Consider the following 20,552-nt stretch of genomic DNA (forward strand, 5'->3'; position numbering starts at 1 on the left):
TTGGAACAGTCGAAGCCGTTGTTACGTAGCACGGCGTATGTATCGCTCCTGCAAAGATTCTGTGAGTGGGGAGGTCGCCAGACCTGAACGCTCGGCAGTGCTGTTTGTCATGGGTTGAATGCAGCTTTGTTGCACTTTGCACTAGTGTTCTACTGCTGTAGACTGGGAAATGGTGGGTGAATACGGATCGACACTGCACTAGATACTAAGTTGGGTGAGGGTTGGTGTAATGTAGCATGTATCAGTTACCACAGTGTTGCAGTGTTGCAGATCGACCATGCGTTTCCTGCGATACGATTCTGCGTTGAACCATAGCTGTTCGCACTTGAGAAGCCAAGATCGTCGTGCCTATGCGGCACCTGAGCACGCCTGCCTTCGTTCTAACTCTTCCTCTGTCGCCTCGAAGCTCCACATAGCGGGAACCACGCCTTCTTCGCTGCGAGCTCGACAAGCTCCGTCTCCTTTGCAAGCACTCTTCGCTTGATGCCTTCTGACTCCTCGTGCTCCTCCGGGTCGAACTGAGTGACTCGCTCTCAGGCTGCACAGCTCTTTGCGCGCACAATATTGGACCCCGCCATCAGCTGAACTTCGCATGCTGACAGGTGGATGGTAAAACGCTGCGACTTCTGCAGTACCTTTTCGCCACGGAACCTCTAACGGTATCTAGCAGCGGCCTTATCTTTGCTTTCATCTGGTTGAATCAGCCACCCATCGATTGTGGAGAACGGTGCAGGCATTTGATAGCAAAGGCGTGATGCCAGTCGTGTTACATGCATGTCTCGGCCGTGCTGTGTGAAGAAGTGACTGCAGTCTTTTCTTTGCGCTTTTTGCAATCTCATACAGTAGTCTCTTTCCCAGTTTTGTAGGGAGTCTCACGCGCTCCGTCATATCAAATACATGAACAGGGCCCGATATGTTCGTATTCATCAACATGGTACGCAAGGTGACACTGACGTAAGCTTTTGGTATGTCGGTCTCTACTCGCTTGCTGCCACTATTTGAAACAGATCAAAGCGGTCTAGTATCGAACAGCTTGCTCTACGTTAGCACTGATTTGCGCACGTTATATTTCTAGCTCCACGTCATACTACCTAACGAATCACAGTCTCTAAATATGCATCAGTCGCTGTGTCTGTAGATTCCCGATGTGGTGGTCTATTTTCTTCCTACGTCACCAATGCTCCCTACCTGGGCAGGCAACGTCGATAGCCAAACGCCAAAATCGATGTCAATGTTCCTAAAGCCTGTCTGGGTTTCATTAGATGTGCCTGATTTTCGCACAACCCTACGATGCTACTGTTCCAGTATAAGTATCGAAGCATCTCGTTAGCAGGCACATCAGGAAGAATACTTATCGGCATCATTGTTAGGGAAGAGAGAGACAAGTGGTACAATAACCGAATTCCATAAACCCCTGAAGTGAGTGCTCTGCTAAGTGTCGTGGTAATTGTTGTCCTTCTTGCCTTGACAGTTACTCTGTCAAGGCTTTTATACCTTTAGCCGGGCAGATTACATACACTAACTGAGCATCCCTGTGATTACTAAGGCAATCACCGTGTGCACCGGCACACTACGTGTCTTGTATTGGGCGCGCTCTGGGCTTGGGCTTTGTTGTGCAGCTCTCGTCGTTCTTCTTAAAACACCTAAACGATTCAAGTCTTGTATGCCGTCTCAACCCATCCTATCATCCCACACACACTCCACATCTCCTCTATCACTGCCGCGCCATACTTCGCCAGGCATGTTCTTCGCCGCAACAACAGCTCTGATCTGCGTCCCCAGCTCTGGCGGCCCGGACCCGAAAACTTGCGTGCTGCCCTTCTCTACCGTCTCGTCTATGAACGTACCCACCAGCGCCTTGGTATCTGGCCGGACATTGTCTAGATATGTGATGCTGAAGTTAGGACAGTCACTAATCAGGTCTTCGAGTTCCGCTGAATAGTAGCTCGACGTCGATGATACAGGAGATAGCGCATCACCAAAGTCAAAGTCCTTGTCCTTCTCCTCCGGTCTCTGCGGGCGGGGAGGCATCGGCCGGCGCGCAAGTATTCTAGCCTCGGGCCTTGTGACGAAGATTTTGATTCTGAAGCGCGTTGCCGTCTCCACGCTTACAACGGGCGCTTTTTCTAGCTTATCGTCGTCATGGTTATAATGTCCCCGTGGAAACGTCTGGGCGAGTTGCGACTTCAGGTACGAGAGTTCGGGGCCGACCCAGGTCAGATTCTCGAGGTGGCGGATAGTCCACACAAGCTCAATATTGCGTACAGAGGACGCCACGGCCAGAGCAGCCTTGATGATTGGGAGCGTGTATGTGATACCTGTGCCGCCAGAGATGGCTAGGATGTTAGAGACTTCGTCATTGACGACTGAACCGCCGTATGGACCTTGCAGGATGACCGGAGTTGTATCGTCTCCATGTGGGAAGCGGTTCGCAGCTGCCTCCGCCAGTTCAACCAGTTTCTTGGTCTCGCCGTTGCAGGCGCGGATGATGTAAGTGTGAGTTTGTATTGAAGAGCTAGTGGTTGGGTTTGATGCCGGCGTGAAGGGGTGTGACTGCCAGATGCTGAGCGCCGGGAATGTGAGGTAGAAGTGCTGGCCAAGCTCCCATGGTTGTTGGGTGTGGGCAAATGTCATGCGGACAATGGTTCCTGTTGGGTCTTTGATCACCTCCATCTTGGCAGGGATAGAGCGGAAGCCGAAGCCGTTGCTTCCATCTTTATAGCCAAAGTGTATGAGGCAGGTGCGGACTGTGCGAGCAACAAGGTCAAACCCCATAATCGCAAAGGAGGCTACCATCCAACACGAGAGCTGCTTCCAGTGGCCCCAGCAGGCTGTGGTCGTATCAGCCATTGTATGAGTGGTGGCATGCTGCAAAGAACTTACCGCCAATGTATAAGATTGCCACGATGAAGTGGGACTTGCGGAAGAATTCGTATCCTGTCCAACGGATCACAGGTCTCAGACTGAAGACGAACAGGAAGGTGATGAAGCCCTGCGCTATAATACCCCAAATCATGTACTCTTGTTTGATCCACTCCACATACACTTTTGGCTGGGGCTGATATAGTCGTCCCTCGACGATAGTCCAAATGATGCAATGAACGAATGATTGTATGAGGATTATCCTGCCCGTCCAGCGGTGCAGGAAGTTGAAGCTTTGGTAGGGGATCCCGGTAAGCATGCTCAACACCGAGTCGCGAGCACATAGTGCAATGGTCAAGGGCGTCAGGGCGAAAGCGAACGCGCCAAGACGGTCAGCGAAGCCACCGATGCCGCTGCGGATGTTGTACAGATCTGTGCCTTTGATGGGTGTTTTCCAGCTCTTGTATGTAATTCCCACCAAACTATTTCCATGAGTTGCTGAAGTGAGAATGGTGGAGGCGCCATCGACTTACGAAAATGTGACGAGGTAGGCGCAAAGAATGACAAGGACGAGAACTTGCAATCTAGTTGTGTGTCTGAATACCCTCGAATACTCAGGTACGAGATAGCGTCTGACGGTTACAGTCACAAGGCGTGTACAGCGATAACAGAAGCCTTGTCTCGCACCGTTCCGCTTCTTTGGTTGGAGGAGTCGCGAGAAAGCTATCGCAAGCAATGTTGTCCCAATGACTGCCCACATGATGAAGGTGTAGATCATCGACTTCTCGTGATCTCCGTATACCGAATCGAGATACTCGCAAGATCCAGCATCGTTGGTGCATGGAAGATATCGAGTCGCATAGCCCCAGTAATGGACTGCGGTGCCGTCCCCGCTCTGAATGTGAGCTCGTGCGGCCAGCGCATGATCGCTGGAGTTGAATATCATCGTAAGGAGAGGACGCAGCACAGCTGCAAAGCAAAGTCAAGAATGGACAGAAGAAAAGTTGGGATTGTCAAAATCCTAAAAACATCACAGCTGCACCGCCGTCCTTAAGAGCAAAGCGCAGCAACGCCGAAATTTCGCTGGTTCCACAGGAGTAATTGGCGAGTCCGGGAAAAGGCTGACGACATATTAACTCCGCCATTTGATCCTTCTTGACCAGCATCCAGTCGTATTGGTTCCTACCAAGATGCCTGAGACACTGCCGTCTCCACTTCGAGGGTGCCGGGTCAGTGGGCACGCAGGGATCAGCGGCAGAGCTACCCGAGACGAGCATTTTGAGCGTGATTTACAACGGCGGCGCGATTGTGTGGACGTCTCCTTGCTGATGTACTCCTAGTGGAAAGAGTTGCGTTGATGCCGAAAGCACATGTTGTGATATGAGATCTTCTGCTGTCAATTGGCGGTAATGAGATTGTGTGTTCGAACCAAACATAAAATCGACAATTTGAACTTGGATGCAATTATGTGGTGGACGAGAAAGAAGAGGCATCTTTGCCGAGCCTCAAACTGGCCTTTTAGGATACAATGTCTCCCAAACATCCACGCTTTTGCAAGCGACCTACTGCAGAGACAAGGCTACGCTCTTCATACAGGCTTGGCTTAGGTAACACTGACCTGGATGCGGCGTCGCGGCGTAGGTGTTGCGTTGTGGTTGATGAGATCAGGAGTGCAGTGGGCGTGCGAAGTGGAGACGAGGTGGAGAAGCCGACGGAAGCATGAAACAAGTGAGTGTCCGTGCATCAGAAGATTCTAATTCCGTTTACTTGACAGGCTGGGACTCCGAAATCGTCTCTATTGATGTCGATGAGTATACTTCTAATGGCTCTTAGGGCACGAATGCGCCGGCACTCCATCACTTCTCCCGGAGCGAGTTCAACGTCTGAATTTCAGGGTCGTTGGTGTCGTATAGGCAAAAAGAAGGACTTTGAATTGTCGATTCGTCGTCTGTAACCTCTTCCAGATGGCGTTGAAAGATGTTCTCAGCAACTGCAGCCCGGAACTAGAGGACATTGCTTGCCCAGACGATCCTGGGGGTCTTGAGGGATGACATTGTCATATTTTCTGCTAGAGACGACGTGTTACTTCGCCGCCGTTGACTTGCTGATCGGCGATGATGGTGGTGGAAGCACCGCCTGCTGCTTTCTCTTTTTCTTGCAATCCGGCGTTGAAATGCGTGATTAGGTAGCCGGGAAGACTTTGTCAACATGGCGCAGACAATGATCGGTCACACCAAAAACACCGAAAGCAGTGCTTCTTGCTCAGGCTCGTGCCAAACCACTCAGTTTACGTTCTCGAGACTGCAACTGGAATTTCCGGTACCTGGAGGTCTTCAGCAGTGATTTGGCGCGACTTTTGAAAAGCATAAAGGATCTGTATTCATGTAGCGATACATGAGCTTACAAGACTTCAGCGGAACCACTTTAAGTGTCTCCGGATTGTTAGATGAAATGTATTGCTCGAGTGCAGGCATGCTTCCCGTTGGTGAGAGAAGGAGGTAGTAGAGCATCGTCAACTGGTAGGTGTGAAGGGGGAAGATGAGTGTCGTATCGAGAAACAGGTATATCTTACCCAAACCAATGCACCTGGTAGAATCCTCTTATACCACGCACCTCCAAAGGCAACCACTTTCTGTCCCCTACTTAAAGCCGTACAATGATGCAGACCAAGACACCAACATCGGCGATGCCTGCTTTCCTCTTAGCCAAATACAGTTCAACCACAAGCGAACCTTTGTAATCGCCAGCTCCAGAAGTCGCCCGTAGGTTCTGGCTGCAATTTATCTCACAACGCAATGTCAAGATTAACAAGCTACAGTCGAGCTCTACGGCTGCAACGACATCTCTTCCGGAATTATCGATTACGTCTGTCTACTCTTTTCAGTTTCAAGCAAGAGACCCCGGAATCGCCGGAGAGGAGTAAGAGTCCAGAGTTCAGGGGTTCGGTATACCTAGCTACCACAAACCCTTACGATGCTATCTCGGGGGCGGTATCAACAGCCGCTCTCCTCGCACGAGACGATAATCTAGACGACCTTCGCAGAGAAGGAAGCTCAGTTAGTCTCCGCATACGCGTTGCACGCGCAGAACAAGTTCAATAACTGTTTTGAAAAGCTTGCGGTAAGGCTTGGGTACAAGGAGACCTGCGTACAATTCTGAGACGCACGGCTGGTGGAGTCACCACTTCTTGCTCCCTTCTGTCTGCTACTAAGCCACACTCGATTGCAGAGCTTGTAACAGAGACAACAGGCCAGTTCCCACGGAGCGTCTTGCGCAGGAAGAAAAAAACCTGGCTACATTGCTCCAGCGGCAGCTCTTTGGTGCTTTTAGCCTTTACAGAGACAGCTAAAGTCTTGTAGCGTCTGGTAATGTTCTGTGTAATCACAATACCACACTGGCACTAAATACCTTTTATTTTATGCATTCTTAGCTTGTATCCCGCTAGTTCTGTGACACAACAGGCAGCAGACAAGGAGAAAGCCAAGGAGAGGCAGGCTGAAGCGGAAACAAGACAACGACAATGTGCTAGCAGAGGCCTTTAGTTTGTAAATCAGTGCTCAGCGGCTCTTACAACCACAGCTGGAGTTTTACAGTGCTCTTTTTTGGCTGCAGATGATGTACAGTCTAGCAATGAGTTTCTCCTTTTGGTTCGAGCTCGGCGAGTTTTTCTCTAGCTTCTTCTGCAAACTCACACAAGAGGCAGCAGGCAATGGGAAGACTGAGATACTCAGACCGAGCTGGACCCAAGCTGATGTTGATGCGCTGGTAAATATGCATGAGGGTGTTGAAGCAGGGTAGGAAGTAACTGCAGCGGCGGAATTGATGCAGCCGAGGGAGCACAGCGGAGCAGATGGGTTCAGAAGGGTGGGGGTTGCGGGCGTGTGTGTGTGCCTGCCTGGGTGTCTATAGATCCAACACTACTTTGAGCTGCGGAGAGAAGCTACTAGCCTCTCGAGCTAGTACCGGTGAGCTCTCTGTGTCTGGGTGAAGTGTGGTGTAGCCAGCATAGCACCGACGACGTAACTACAGCGTCTTGTAGCGCTGGAATGGAATGGCTGGGTTGGAGATGTGGTGTTTTACTTCTGTAACAGCACTGTAGCTCTTAATTGCTGCTTGAACTCTACTCCACTAGATAGCGTGACTAAGGATAAAGATTGCAAGTCTAAAAGCCCTCTCGAAGAACGTAGAAAGGCTGTAGGATAGCAGTTTTACTTTCTGTATAGTAGTGTTTATTAGTTCGAAGAATGTAGAAATAGGGGATAGAGTTAGTGAATTAGTTGCTAGAGTGGGAATTGTTGATATGCTACGCTACGCTGTGCTACGCTACGATGCGATGCGATGCGCTGTGATATGTGCTAGGTGCTGACAAACACCGCAGCTAGGTTCTTGGTGGTGGTGGTGGTGGTGTATGCCTATCCAACGGTGCGCCACGAACGCCACGAACGCCTAAAACGAAAAAGGAAAAAAAAAAGAAAAAAAAAGAAAAAAAAGACCAAGCGCCTTTATCTAACCAGAACGCTATGCAAGCCGTTACCGCTGGCTCGAGAGACAGCAGCAGGAAAACAAGAGGCAAAAGAAAAGAGAGAAGAGGAGAGGAGAGAAGAAGCACGCCTACTCATTCCCCTCCACCTCCCTCCCCTCGGCCTCGGCCTCGTCCCTCCCGTTCGTAATGGTGACCCTGCGTTTGGGCTCGCCCCACAGCTCGCGCAAGACGCGATGTTTCTGCGTGTCCCTCACGCCCTTGAGAAAGCCATAGGTGCGCTCGACCTCCTCGAGCTGTCCCTCGAGGCCGAAGGAACTACTCTGGGCGCGTCGAATCAGGGGACCGACTAGGTTCCGCCGGGCTTTGTCGAGCTGGTCTTTGACGCTGTTGATGACCTGGATGTGGGATTTCAACTCGCTCTTGTTGATGAGGGTGGAGGCGCGGACGTCCTTGAGCAGCTTGAGATTTTTTTCGTATTTTGCGATCTTGAGCTTGTTGGTGATGGTGTTGCGCCACATGGAGGCGAGGAACTCGTCCTTGCGGGTGGCAAGCGAGTCCTCCTCGCGGGCGACGCTGCGGTGCAGGTTGTGGAACTGGCGGTCGACGGACTCGAAGAGGCGGAAGAGGATGTCGGCGCGGGCGAGCTCGTTTTGGATGTTTTCTTCGAGCGTGGAGAGGAGGTAGTCGAAGGTGCGCTGGAGCGTGGCGCGCGAGCGCTGCTGGGTCGTGTGGCCGAGGACGTCGTTGACGACGCGGCCGAGCGAGGTGGGGGTGCCGTCGACGTCGAGGGCGCCGACCAGGGACAGGGCGCCGTGGACGTTGCTGACGAGGGTGTCGAGCATGCCGGCTTTGGGGGAGTGGATCGAGGAGAGCTCGCGGCGGGCCCACTCCATGGTGATGAGGATGCTGCGAGGGTCAGCGACAGACTTGCACGTCTACGAGCCAGCACACCTGTCCATGTCGCCGTCAACGTGTGTGAAGAAGGAGGTGATCTTCTCGGACAGGACCTTCAGGCTGTCGGCCAGGTCGTCGAGCTGGTCGATGATGACGGTCGAGGCGGACATGTTGGTGGCGCGGACGCTCTCGCCGAGGTCCTGGACGGCGATGCTCGCGTCGGCCAGCTCGCGCGAGCGGGGGATGACGTTCTCGCTGGCGTACATGAGCGGCTCGAACTGCTTGGCCATGTTGGCGACGTTTGCGACGTCGGGGATCAGGGCGGAGTTCCAGGGGTGCAGCAGCAGCCAGCTGAGGACGAGGGTGGCGAGGGTCATGACGAGGTTGCGGCGGGTGCGGGTGAAGATGGCGACGGCGGTGGCCAGGGTGGCGAGGGTGTGCTCGAGGGGCTCGGTGCGGAACAGCGTCTCGCCGCGGATGGCGAAGCGCACGACTGCGAGCGTCAGTGGGAACAGACGAACAGACACGGGCTGAGGCCGAGGCAGGCGCAGGCTACCTACAGCCGTCCATGGTGCTCGGGTCGTGCGAGTGGGCGTCGGCGTCGGCGTCGGCATCGGCGTCGGTGTGGGCGTGGGCGTGGGCGTGGGCGTGCGAGTGCGACAGGGCCGTGTCGTCGGGCTCCTCGCGCACGTCGTCCATGGGGGGGCTCTGCAGGCGCGCGGCCAGGTTGGCGATGCCGGCGGTGGGGCAGCGCAGGTCGTCGGGCTCGGGGCTGCCCTGGGGCGTGTTCTTGGTGGGCGAGTCGGGCAGGGGGATGCGCGAGGGCGTCGTCTCGCGGTCGGTGCGGTAGTACGAGGGCGAGCGGCTAGAGTGGAGCAGCGAGCGGCGGTGCCACTGGTTGTTGCGGTTCTGCCACGCGGGCGGCGCCCAGGGGCCCTCGGAGTCGTGGTCTTCGTCGTCGGCGTCGGCGTCGTGCGGCGGGAGGCTCCAGCGCGACGAGTGCATGTTGGAGCGCGCGCTGTAGGCCGAGTGCGCGAGCTGGCTGCGCTCGGGGTCGAAGGCCTCGAGCGATGCGCTGAGCGAGGGGATGTCGTGTTCGTAGATGCTGCCGCGCGAGCGTTCCATGGTGTGTGGTGTGTGGTGTGTGGTGTGTGCCGTGCGCCGTATGCGCCGGTGGTGGTGGTGTTGGTGGTGGTGGTGTTGGTGGATGTTGTGGGGTTGGTGGATGCTGTGGGGTTCGTGCCTGTTGGTGGTGGTAGTGGTGTTGGTGCTGGTGCTGGTAATGTTGCTGGAGGTGGTGGTGGTGCTGGTGATGGTGCTGGTGGTGGTGCTGGTGCTGGTAATGTTGCTGGAGGTGGTGCTGGTGCTGGTGCTGGTGCTGGTGCTGGTGTGGGGTTCGGGCGAGTACTCTGGTGTCGCAACGCAGCGCAGTCGCAGTCGCAAGTTCAACCCTCTGCGCGCGTGAAATGCGCCCGTGACGTGAGAAGCCCAGGATGCGACAGTTGCCTAATGCGATTCACGTAGGCGCAGTCTTCGTCGTGTGGTGTCGTAGTCTCGGTCGTATTCGCTCTCGTTGTGAGTCGTGCAGTCGCAGTCCATCAACGGGTGCAGGTCGCGATAGGGCGATAAGCCGACCCATGTCCTGTCCTGAGCGTCCTGAGCACAGCGCACCGCTGAGCGCACACATGCCAGGGCTGCCCGCGGCGTGAAACGAGGGTGGCTGGGTGCCGTGCGCTGATTGGAGCCTGCCCATGCCGCGACCACGGCGGGGAAGCGCCCGGCATCCACTAGCAGTCCACCGCCAGTGCACTTGACGTCTCCACCTCCACCGCCCTGTCACCGCCAGTCAAGCCCCGTGACTCCTGGAGACGGCCATGTGCGCAGCCTCGCTCGAATCGTGCGGAATGAGTACAGGAAGAGAGGCAAGCCTCGACACTTGCACCCGCATTCCACACAACATCAACCCCCACCACCTCCAGCACCACCTCCTCCTCCAGCACCACCTCCACCACCACCTCCACCACCTCCTCCACCACCTCCAGCACCAGCACCAGCGCCTCCAGGGACTCTCTTAGCGCACGCTCCACCCCACCCCCACCACAGCACCGACCAATCCAACGCGGGGAGCGGGGCACCACCACCACCACCTCGGTCCTCAACGCCAGGCAGCGCTACCCACCGCCCACAATGAGGTCATCTACTCCAAACACCTCCGAGCCCTTGCAGCGTGCCATACACACTACATGGCCGCAGCACGCCAGACCGGCCCTGCCTTCCTGCAGCACCTCACACTGTCGCATCTCCGCCAGACGGTAGACTGCACTACAGCATGCCAGCTAGGCAAGGTGAGCTAACGTGGGCTAACGTAACGTGAGGTGAGGCAGCGCAACGCAACGCAAGCCAAGGGGATGCGAGGAATGCAAACCCAGGCAAGGCAAGCCAAGGCAAGGCTGGATGGAGCGTCGAGCGTCATGGTAGCCGAGGCAGCCAACAAGAAATCATGTGGTACCGGTAAAATGCGCATCGAGACCACGTGATTCACCACAGCGGAAATAACGCCAACCGTCTTTCAACCTCCCTTCGATTCCACGTGACACGAGCAACGAGCGAGAATGCGACAACAGCGTCCTAGTTGAAAGAAACTGACTGCAGAACAAAACCCCAACACAGAGAGGCGTGTTGAACGCCCCCCCTCCGTCAACCCTCCGTCGACCCTCCGTCAACCCTCCGCGCAGTCTTGCCAGATAACAACCGACACGACCGCCGTGAACAAGCCCGAAGACGAGTCCTTGAATGGCTCAGTGAACCCCATCGGAGATGAAAAGCTCGCGAGAGTAGCTGTGTGATGCAATCTCACTACAGGTTAGTAATTATCATGTTGTACGATGTGTAGTACATACTCTCTAGAATGAAGATGTGCACAAGTGTACATGCTCTCTAGAATAAAGATGTGCACTACATCTCCAGAATGAAGATGTGCACAAGTGTACATGTTCTCCAGAATGAAGATATGCACTACAAGTAGTACATGCTCTCCATCAGCGCCGGATGGACATCGCGCCGCCACTGCGTATCCGCAAACGCCGTGCAGCCATCGCCCTTCAGTACGCTGTGCAGGTACGACCGCCCGCGCTCGCACAGCAGATCGGCGTAGTACGCCGGCGGGCAGATGCTGACGGAGCGCGTCGCGCGCGCAAACGTGTAGCAGAGGGCGTGCGTCAGGCTCTGCAGCTGGTCCGCGCCCAGCTTGATGTCGTCTCGGATCACAATGTAGTGCGCCGGCTTCGACGTCCCCTGCAGGCCTTGGTGCGCGAGCAGGAAGAAGTCGAAGAGCTTCTCGCCCGTCACCCCGCGGTCCACTACCGTGCCGGGCATCGGGTTGCCCGTGCGGCCGTCCGTGTCGGTTTCCTGCGTCGGGTAGAAGCGTGTGTGGTGGCGCTTGCCGACGACGACGATGGATATCTTCGGGTGCTTGGCTTTGGCGCCGTACAGCTTGTCAAACGCCTTTTCGAACGCGGGGAGCTCGTGCTGCAGCACCAGCCGGTATTGTCCTTCCGAGACGCCGTCGCGGTACACAATCACCTTGTTGGGGAGACCGCCCTTGTTGCGCTTCTGCCACAGCTTCACGCGCTCGATGATCATCTCCTCGAGCTCCTCGACCATCTCCTCGCGGCCCGTCTGCGTCCGCAAGCTGGCTGGATATTGAGAGAAGATCGCATCAACCGAGGCCACAACGCCCGCGATGCTCGGTGCCTTGTCCGAGCTACCGGGCGACGGGTGCGTCACGTCGATGCCAAACAGAATCGTCTGCGCGTCCAGAGGCGCCATCTTCCTCGCGTCGACCGTGTGATTAACACCACCAAGCTTCTGGTTGAACTTCATGGCCACGTTCGCGAAATACTGCATCTGGCCCTTCTCTTTCGAAAACTTCTGGCCGATGTTGCAGATGTTGGGGATGCCCAGCTGGCAATCGCAGACAAACTTGATCGCATCGTACAGCGTCGCGTTGTCGTTAGGGAGGAGCACAAACAGGAAGTTGGGCTTGCTCTTAAACTTTGTCCGCAGAGTGTCGGTTAGTTGCGCTTGGAGCTTGGTGAACTCCTTGTTGTTGAGCTCGCTGGGCGAGACGTTCATCACGACCGGCTCCTGGATCGGGCCAGGGTTGAGCCCGTACGTCTGCAGCGCATTCCTGAACTGCTCGAGATGCTGCTTGACTGCTGCAGGGCCTCCGTAGATGGTGTCGCGGCTACCGGAGTTGATGACGAGCGTGTTCCAGGCCCCGAGTGGCTTCACAACCAACCTGAACGGTTTGTCTCCAAGCTGCCGCGGATCGAGATTCCACGCACCGCCCCGCGGCTTGGTGCTTCTGGCCTTGTATTGCAGGTCCGGCGCCTCAAGGATGCGTCCGGGCACGGTCAGGAGTTGAGGGTCGACCTTGATGCCGAACTTGCTGAGGGCAACATTCAGCCCATCAGCGATGGGATTGATCTTGGTGACCTTGAGACCCTCCTCCGTGATCGACTCGGCGTTCTGATGAGGTCGACGGGCCGCGAACCTGATCATCTCGCTCGTCTGGGGTCCAAGCAGCAAGCGCTTCGCGAGCTGGCCGGGCAAGACCGAACACAGCTCAGCAGGGATCCACTTGGGGTCGTTGTTCATGCCGTAGTTGACCACAGGGGCCTGGGGCGCTGAAAGAGTAATGTTGTACTGCCGCTTGAAGTGCTCTGCAATAGACAGCTTGGTCGTCTTTCCGTCCTTGTCCGTCGCCACAAACGTGATGTTGGTGCTGTTCTTGCCAAACGGCGACAAGTTGGTGATGACATGCACCTTTCTCTTGGTAACCGGCTTGCCCTTGCTCGTCTTGGCCTTGCCTTTGTTGTCCCTGTCGGGCATGTAGTTGGTCTCGAACTTTAGCAATCGGACAAAAGCCGCCAGCTTACGGTACTGGCTATCGTTGGTCGGCGGGCCGCCGCCTGTAAACTCTCCCATCACGGTGAGAAGCGGCCCCGCCTTGTAGAAAGCGCCAGTGGCTACGTTGACGTTGACCAAAATGCGATTCACACTCGTCCGCACGCTCGTGAAGTAGCCGCGGAGGGCCTGCAGGCCAGATCCAAGGTCTGCAAACTGGAGCTGGGGATGGTCGCCGAATGGGTAGAACTTGTTGCCTCCAGCGGTGGCAATGCTGGACTCGCTGCTCGGCCCATGCGTCATGAGGACGTTCAGGGCCTGAATGGTCTCAAGCTTCAGCGGGTAGTTGGTTGAGGATTTCGAGACATCGTCCAGCAGATCCCTCAACGACACCGTTCCCAGCACTACCACAAGGGCCGTGTGCGTGTTTCTCTTCCGTGCGGCTTTGACCCTGTCACTCTCATCCGGGCCGGGGGCAGGAAGCGGCTCGCCATCTGCCGGGAACCACTCGAGAACGTAGCTGGCTCGATCTCCCTCGATTGGTATCTTCTTTGGTGAGATGAGGGTCTGGGCCCAGTCGCTGGCAATTGGCAGGCCTTTGAACGGCGCAGTCTGCAACAAAAGCTCTACGAGGCGGCGTTTTCTTGCTTTTGGGATGTCGTTGTCCGGTTGGAATGCCACCGAGTAGCGGTATAGGTCGGTGTTGGGAGCGATTCCTTTCAGTTCAAAGTAGTTCGTGTAGAGAACGATAGCTCTACCCGCGGTTCCGTAGGCGGGCCGTTTGGGAAGCACGACGTCTAGTGATGCAGATGCCATGGCCGCAGACAGGTCGCCCTTCACCATGGCATTCTCGAGCTTGGTAACCTCGGCGTTCGGTTTTGGCACATTGCCACCACTGTGAGTGTTAGTATGAGTTACAACACTCAATGCTCTGTCTGCTCACCCAAACACTCGAGGGCCCTCTGCAGCACCGCCGCGGCCGCCACGAAAGCCCCCACCGCGATCACCACGGAATCCTCCACCGCGATCACCGCGGAATCCTCCACCACGGTCACCGCGGAAACCGCCTCCACGGTCGCCTCGAAAGCCACCTCCACGATCTCCGCCACCGCCACGACCACGGTCACCACCCTCGAATCCTCCTCTTCCTCGTCCACCGCCAAAGTTACCACCATCGCCACGTCCACGTCCCCGGAAGTCTCCGCGTCCGCGGTCACCACCTCGCCCTCTTCCGCCACGATCCGCCATGTCGTAAAGTGATGTGCAGTTGGTTGTTAGAGGTTGTTGTCGAGAATGAGGCCAGAGTAGAAACCAACTTGGTTGATAAATCAAAGTCAGATGTGTTGTTGATTAGGACTACTAGGTAGACGAATTGCGAGGTTGCGGTGTAGCTGCGCGTAGCCTCAGCCTGAAGCTAATCGGGCCACGCAAATAGTGAGAGGTGAAATCAAAAGAGGAGATCAATCGTTCCAATGAGGTGGTAAAAGTTCACTCATTGGACTCTGCTTGTTGTCTTTTTGATACAGGAGACGTGGTACGAGATGTTTAGACGACGAGATTACTCACCAGCACCAACGGCTCTTCACCGGCCAAAAACAATCAGTCGGCTTGCAGTCTCCAAAACTCAAGACTTGAATGACAACCGAGGAAGTGTACAGGTTCGAAGACCGTTGGGATGACAGTTGCGGGGTCAGGCTGTTGTGTTTGCCCTGAGAGACACCGAGCGCTAACGCGTCGTCACGTTTTGGCTAGGGTTCGCGATTAGGGCGGTGAGAAGTGGGGCGAGGTGAGGCGAGGACGGAAGAGGGAGACGGCGTGTCGCTCTGAGCCTGGTTTGAGCAAACCCTTTGATAGCAGATGCGGGGATTGCCAGCAACGGGACCAAGCTGCGGGGAGCGAATGGAAATCCTAAGGTGAGCAGACGACTCCACACTTCTTCACCAGGCATGTACCTACGTCGTGGGTAACGTTTGACCATGGGATTGGCTGCAACGGTGCGCAGTACTCCAGCTTTCTGCTGCTCATTCGTGATGGAATGGCGCCGCCATCGTCAGCGCTTGCCGTGGGACCAATCCCATGTTGAGGAGAGTGACGCAGCTCTCGATCTTCAGACTTCAGGACTTGAACGCTGCCTAACGGTTCTGCACATTCATGGCACGTGTCTAGTAAAGCTCTTTGTCTGGCAGTAAGTGGACGAGACTTGAGCACACTGCAAGATGGGGAGGGTTTGCATGTCCAATTGCTCTGCAACTCGAGAGCCAGTGTTAGAGAATGCTCGTAGCAGGCGGCACGAGGCTGTTCTCGGCTCGATGCTGATTCTGCAGCCACCTCCAGGACCAAGCCGGCTATCAGCTTTTCAATTGTGGGGAGCGATACGGCGACAGGGCCCGTCAGGGACAAGGTGACGTTGGTACTGACGTTGGTACTGAAGTTGGTACTGACGTTGATGGGCCATGTCAAAAGTCACGTGCATTGCTCCGCTAGCGGAGGTTTCCAGCTTCGATTCGATTTGATCCTCGTCATTTGGAACCAGGTCGTCGACACACACAACACCGCCTCCATGCCGCCACGACTGAACGTCGGCGCCTTCTCGCGCTCAATTGCCTTCAGGCCCAGGCCCAGGCCCCAGGGTCAATGGCCTGCCCGCTCTGCGCTGCAAGTGGCGCCCTCGCAATGGCGCACGTACGCCGACGCACCCCCATACGCCGACCAGAACGCGCCTGCGCAGGACCGATCCCACCAGCCCAGCTCCGAGCCCATCGAGCACGTCTCCGAGGAGGCGGCCAAGACGGCGCAGATCATGGGCGAGCAGGGCCCTGATGTCAACCAGGGCACGCCTGTTGAGGATGTGAGCACCACCAGCGACAGGAACCCAACACTGTGCTGACAGCTCTAGATTGTCAAGGGCGACAAGGAAGCGCAGAAGAATCTGCCCAAGGTCATGCAGGATGCCATCAAGCAGGGCAACAAGACGCCAGCGCCCAAGGGCTCGCGCTCGTACTCCACGATGACGACACGATCCAGCGAGGGCGTGGACATGGGTCTTGTCGACTTGGAGGCTGCCTCCCAGCTGCCCGTGACGGCTGGGCTGAAGTTTGAGATGCCCACGCTCCCTCTGCCCAAGGATGGCCACGTCAAGCGCCGGTACGACCCCGTTGTTGAGCAAGTCACCAACCTCCTGATGCGACACGGCAAGAAGAGTGTTGCTCAACGTGTACGTCGCTTTCTCGGTGCAGTATCAGGTTTGCAGTGCTGACAGTGTAACCCAGCAAATGGCAGTAGTCCTCCAGCACCTCCGAACTTCACCAATCCCCACCATCAACCCATCTCGCCCTCTCCTGCCTGGGGCGCCTCCACCGTCACATCTTCCCTTGAACCCCATTCTCTATCTCACACTCGCCATCGACTCTGTCGCCCCGCTCCTTCGACTTCGCGCACAGAAGGGCGCTGCTGGTGGTGGTGTCGCTCTGCAGATCCCAGTTCCGCTCAGCCAGAGACAACGACGGAGGACAGCCGTGCAGTGGATCCTGGCTGCTGCCTCGAAGCGGAGGAACTTGGGAAGTGGCAAGAACAGCTTGGGTCAGCGAGTTGCGCAGGAGATGATTTCTGTCATTGAGGGCAAGAGCGGTATCTGGGACAGGCGCAATGCTGTCCACAAGCTGGGTGTTGCTGCTCGTTCCAACCTTGTTCTGCCGAAGAAAAGATAGAGCTTGGTTTTGGACGCGTTCGGACTAGGCTGGATGTCTGCCCTTGTACCGTGTATCCTTGTACATTCGAATTTTCAGTTTTGAACGTGAGGAATTTAAGAGACTTTCCAACACGATCCTGCAGGTTCAGAGAGATTGTCCAACACGACGTTGCGAGTTAAAAGAGTGTCTATAATCCAGCAAGTTTAAAGAGATTATCTAATACTATGTTGCAAGTTTAAAGAGTGTCTATAATCCAGCAAGTTTAAAGAGATTATCTAATACTATGTTGCAAGTTTAAAGAGTGTCTATAATCCAGCAAGTTTAAAGAGATTGTCCACGACCATATCTGTAAATACGAATCATGCGTTGTCCGGGTGGATGCCCTCGTGCCAAGACGCGTGATTCATGAATCTGGAGAGCTCCCCATGCTCAGCCACGGCCACCAACTTGGTAGTCGCTAGTCCATCGTTAGCGTCCTCCGCCCTGGTGACAGCTCTACCGTCTGCGAGGCCAAGAGGGCAGCGCTGCACGTTTGCTCGTGAGGAATCGGTCCTGTCACAGCATGAATGATGTATAGCAGGCAAGGTCCACCCGCAGACACCACCCACCTCGGCGCCCGCATCGAATGGAGTGATTCGCACATATGATGCCGCTGCAAACGTCATTCGCCAAGGCACAGCTGAGGGGCCTGTCTCCGTCCAGTCCAACGAAACCTAGACCCTGACCACGCGACAAGCGGTCCCTGAACTTCCCTTGGTCGCCCGGCTGCTATTCTTCTCTTCTCCCCCGTGTCGTCGGCCTCGATCGATTGATTTACTCGGGAGCCCTCTCTTCGCAGACGGCGGTTAGCGTTTCCACCTTGGAGTCTTGGACAGACACGGTTCGGTCCGCCGTGAGATTGGCTCAGGTTGTGCTCGTGGGAAATTCCACGGCTGCTCTGCTACCCCACTCGCATTGGGTTTCCGCCTTTCCTCACAGAACCACAGGCCCGCCTTTTCTCACAGAACCCCAGGCCCGCCCTTCCTCATAGAACCACAGGCCCGCCTTTTCTCACAGAACCCCAGGCCCGCCCTTCCTCATAGAACCACAGGCCCGCCTTTTCTCACAGAACCCCAGGCCCGCCCTTCCTCATAGAACCACAGGCCCGCCTTTTCTCACAGAACCCCAGGCCCGCCCTTCCTCATAGAACCACAGGCCCGCCTTTTCTCACAGAACCCCAGGCCCGCCCTTCCTCATAGAACCACAGGCCCGCCTTTTCTCACAGAACCCCAGGCCCGCCCTTCCTCATAGAACCACAGGCCCGCCTTTTCTCACAGAACCCCAGGCCCGCCCTTCCTCATAGAACCACAGGCCCGCCTTTTCTCACAGAACCCCAGGCCCGCCCTTCCTCATAGAACCACAGGCCCGCCTTTTCTCACAGAACCCCAGGCCCGCCCCTCCTCACCCAACCCCAGGCCCGCCCGTCAGAGGTGAGGCACCCGCCCAACACGCCGTGCTCCGCCCATTGCACCGCCAGCGGTCAACACCACAGCACTTGGACGCGCTGCACCGCAACCATGTCGTCGCTCACCGCCGCCATCGACCAGGAGATGAAGGAGCATCGCGATGCCAGGAAGAACAGCGGCGGCGGTCGCCGTGCCGAGAGCCCTCTGCCCGGCGGCCGTCACCAGAGCCCTGCGCCCGGCCACCTCGGCGTCGATGACGGTCGTGTGCGCAGCCGGAGTCGCGGCAGCACTGGCATCCCGTTCGCCATGCCCAAGAGCGCGCCATCGTCTCCCCGCGGGGCCAGGATGTCGGGCGCCGCCCCATACCAGTCGATTGCAAGCGTGTCGCAAGGCGGGCCCAAGCCTCGGGCCATGTCCTCTGTCTACGGCACTCCCTCCGGCATCCTCGGCCCAGCCAGCCCACGAGATCGACACAACTCGATGAGCGGCGCCTACAACAGGTCCAAGTCTGGATCGCCGGGGCCTGAACGCTCTGCATCCCCGCGAACACGCGGTCCGCCCATGTCGACGTCCGAAGCCATGCGCAAAATGTCCGAGTCTGCCATGACCGACTCTGACGGCGAGCTCACCGCACCACCGAGGCGCAAGGCTTCAGACCCCGCCAAGGGCACCACATCAGCGCCAGGCGGTGGCGTGCGATTGACCACGGACGACGACGGCGACGACGGCGACGACGGCGAAGACAGCGCCGCTGTGGAGAGCAGCGACAACGACTCTGGCTCCAGCTCGGACTGGGACGACGGCTGGGCTCCCGGCTCGACCAAGAAGTCTAGAGGGCGGAGGAGGTCGCGGTCAGAGTCTGGCGGTACAGATCGGATGGGCAGGGAAATCGTCACGGCGCAGAGCCTGTTCAAGACTGCAAAGGAGGAAGGTAGGTTGGATCCGTGCCAGCTTCTAGACCACAGGCTAACACCGCACAGGGCGAGACCTCACCGCTTCCTTCATGACGCGCGAGGAGAGACAGGAGAAGTTGCGCCAGCTGAACGGACCCACAATCAGCATAGAGGGACCCGACGGTGAGAAGATGGTGCGCCGCAAGTCCACGGACGTACACCCGCATACCAGCTTCGACCAAGACAATTCCAGAATAAGCACGCCCATCAGCTCTGATGCTGAAGACCACATGGCCGAACTGCGGTCGGCACAGCAGCTGGCCTTGCAAATCACTCCCATCCAGTCGAGTCCCGAGGCCCACCGATGCGTTCGCCAGATCGTCCGCGGCGATTACAGCCAATTTGCACAGGAAGCAGACAACGGCTTGAGGCGGCAGCGTGTTTACCTAGTTTCGACAGATCTGAGTGACGAGGCTGCATATGCCTTGGAGTGGACTATCGGCACCGTCCTGCGAGATGGCGACACGCTCCTAGCTGTGTATGCCGTCGACGAGGAAATCGGTGTTGCCACGGATGGTCTCGGCGCACCCGTTGCCCAGGGCACGACCGGACTGCACGAGGGTGCTCACCTCAAGCGAACACTCTCAGGACACGATGGTATTCCGCAGAAGAATCAACTGTCGAGTACCATCGCAGCTGCAGAGGCAGACGTCAGCAAGATGGGCAAAGCTGAGAAGGATCGCTATCAGGCCTGCGTAGAGGTGTCTGACAGATGTGTCAAACTCCTCAGGAAAACTCGACTGCAAGCTCGAGTTGTAGTGGAGGTGTTCCACTGCAAGAGCCCGAAGCACATGATCACGGAAGTCGTGAGTCACCTGAAACCTTGTGACGCCTTGATCAGCCGCTGACAGACTCCTGACAGATTGACATGCTCGAACCAACCCTGGTCATCCTAGGATCTAGAGGTCGCAACGCCCTAAAAGGGTAAGTAAGCAGCCCATCCGTGGACGCATGAACTGACCGTGGCAGTGTTCTGCTTGGCTCGTTCAGCAACTACCTCGTCACCAAGTCGTCGGTGCCGGTCATGGTTGCTAGGAAACGACTGCGAAAGCACAGCAAATACAAGCGACAGAACCTCAGGATGTCCAACGTCCTCAGTGGCCCTGGCGACAAGCTCGCAAACGCCAAGATAGACTGAGGCGTTTGTACGGAGATTTGTCAATCTGTTTCGGTGGCCCGGGAATATACCTCATTGAGCAGCACTTCCTGCTGTGCAAAACTTGCATGGTTTGGCGGACGCGGCGGTGTTACTTGGCTTAGCAAGGAGTCTGGATGTTTTTATTTGCGCATATCAATCTCTTCTCTTTTGAATTCGCGA

At 56.4% G+C, this 20,552-nt stretch overlaps 5 protein-coding genes across 5 annotated transcripts, besides 12 other annotated features; 2 read left to right on the plus strand and 3 right to left on the minus strand.

Moving 5' to 3' along the window:
- Positions 1 to 1,298: 1,298 nt before the first annotated feature.
- Positions 1,299 to 1,570: a mobile genetic element.
- A 101-nt stretch (positions 1,571 to 1,671) lies between these two features.
- EKO05_0006075 (uncharacterized protein) lies at positions 1,672 to 3,808 on the minus strand (the record flags this gene model as incomplete). Its single annotated transcript, XM_038939804.1, has 3 exons — positions 1,672 to 2,831; positions 2,884 to 3,344; positions 3,396 to 3,808. 3 exons carry the CDS (start codon positions 3,806 to 3,808, stop codon positions 1,672 to 1,674), a joined length of 2,034 nt encoding a protein of 677 aa, XP_038799083.1.
- Positions 3,809 to 7,161: 3,353 nt separating this feature from the next.
- Positions 7,162 to 7,207: a tandem repeat.
- A 42-nt stretch (positions 7,208 to 7,249) lies between these two features.
- Positions 7,250 to 7,269: a tandem repeat.
- Positions 7,270 to 7,473: 204 nt separating this feature from the next.
- Positions 7,474 to 9,364, minus strand: EKO05_0006076 (uncharacterized protein; the record flags this gene model as incomplete). The annotated part of the gene is made up of 3 exons (XM_038939672.1): positions 7,474 to 8,251; positions 8,297 to 8,732; positions 8,800 to 9,364. The coding sequence occupies 3 exons, from the start codon at positions 9,362 to 9,364 to the stop codon at positions 7,474 to 7,476; spliced, it is 1,779 nt and encodes a 592-aa protein (XP_038799084.1).
- Positions 8,831 to 8,889: a tandem repeat.
- Positions 9,182 to 9,213: a tandem repeat.
- Positions 9,364 to 9,393: a tandem repeat.
- Positions 9,394 to 9,408: 15 nt separating this feature from the next.
- Positions 9,409 to 9,632: a tandem repeat.
- A 126-nt stretch (positions 9,633 to 9,758) lies between these two features.
- Positions 9,759 to 9,835: a tandem repeat.
- A 353-nt stretch (positions 9,836 to 10,188) lies between these two features.
- Positions 10,189 to 10,351: a tandem repeat.
- A 250-nt stretch (positions 10,352 to 10,601) lies between these two features.
- Positions 10,602 to 10,690: a tandem repeat.
- A 564-nt stretch (positions 10,691 to 11,254) lies between these two features.
- Positions 11,255 to 14,395, minus strand: EKO05_0006077 (uncharacterized protein; the record flags this gene model as incomplete). Its single annotated transcript, XM_038939719.1, has 2 exons — positions 11,255 to 14,042; positions 14,091 to 14,395. 2 exons carry the CDS (start codon positions 14,393 to 14,395, stop codon positions 11,255 to 11,257), a joined length of 3,093 nt encoding a protein of 1,030 aa, XP_038799085.1.
- Positions 14,396 to 15,707: 1,312 nt separating this feature from the next.
- On the plus strand, positions 15,708 to 16,854 carry EKO05_0006078 (uncharacterized protein; the record flags this gene model as incomplete). Its single annotated transcript, XM_038939884.1, has 3 exons — positions 15,708 to 15,995; positions 16,044 to 16,361; positions 16,417 to 16,854. The coding sequence occupies 3 exons, from the start codon at positions 15,708 to 15,710 to the stop codon at positions 16,852 to 16,854; spliced, it is 1,044 nt and encodes a 347-aa protein (XP_038799086.1).
- A 1,538-nt stretch (positions 16,855 to 18,392) lies between these two features.
- EKO05_0006079 (uncharacterized protein) lies at positions 18,393 to 20,372 on the plus strand (the record flags this gene model as incomplete). The annotated part of the gene is made up of 4 exons (XM_038939713.1): positions 18,393 to 19,212; positions 19,262 to 20,040; positions 20,097 to 20,158; positions 20,204 to 20,372. 4 exons carry the CDS (start codon positions 18,393 to 18,395, stop codon positions 20,370 to 20,372), a joined length of 1,830 nt encoding a protein of 609 aa, XP_038799087.1.
- Positions 18,488 to 18,531: a tandem repeat.
- Positions 18,983 to 19,025: a tandem repeat.
- Positions 20,373 to 20,552: the final 180 nt, after the last annotated feature.

The sequence above is a fragment of the Ascochyta rabiei genome, chromosome 9 (assembly GCF_004011695.2).
Source record: "Ascochyta rabiei chromosome 9, complete sequence".
In the NCBI taxonomy this organism is placed as follows: Eukaryota; Fungi; Ascomycota; class Dothideomycetes; order Pleosporales; family Didymellaceae; genus Ascochyta; species Ascochyta rabiei.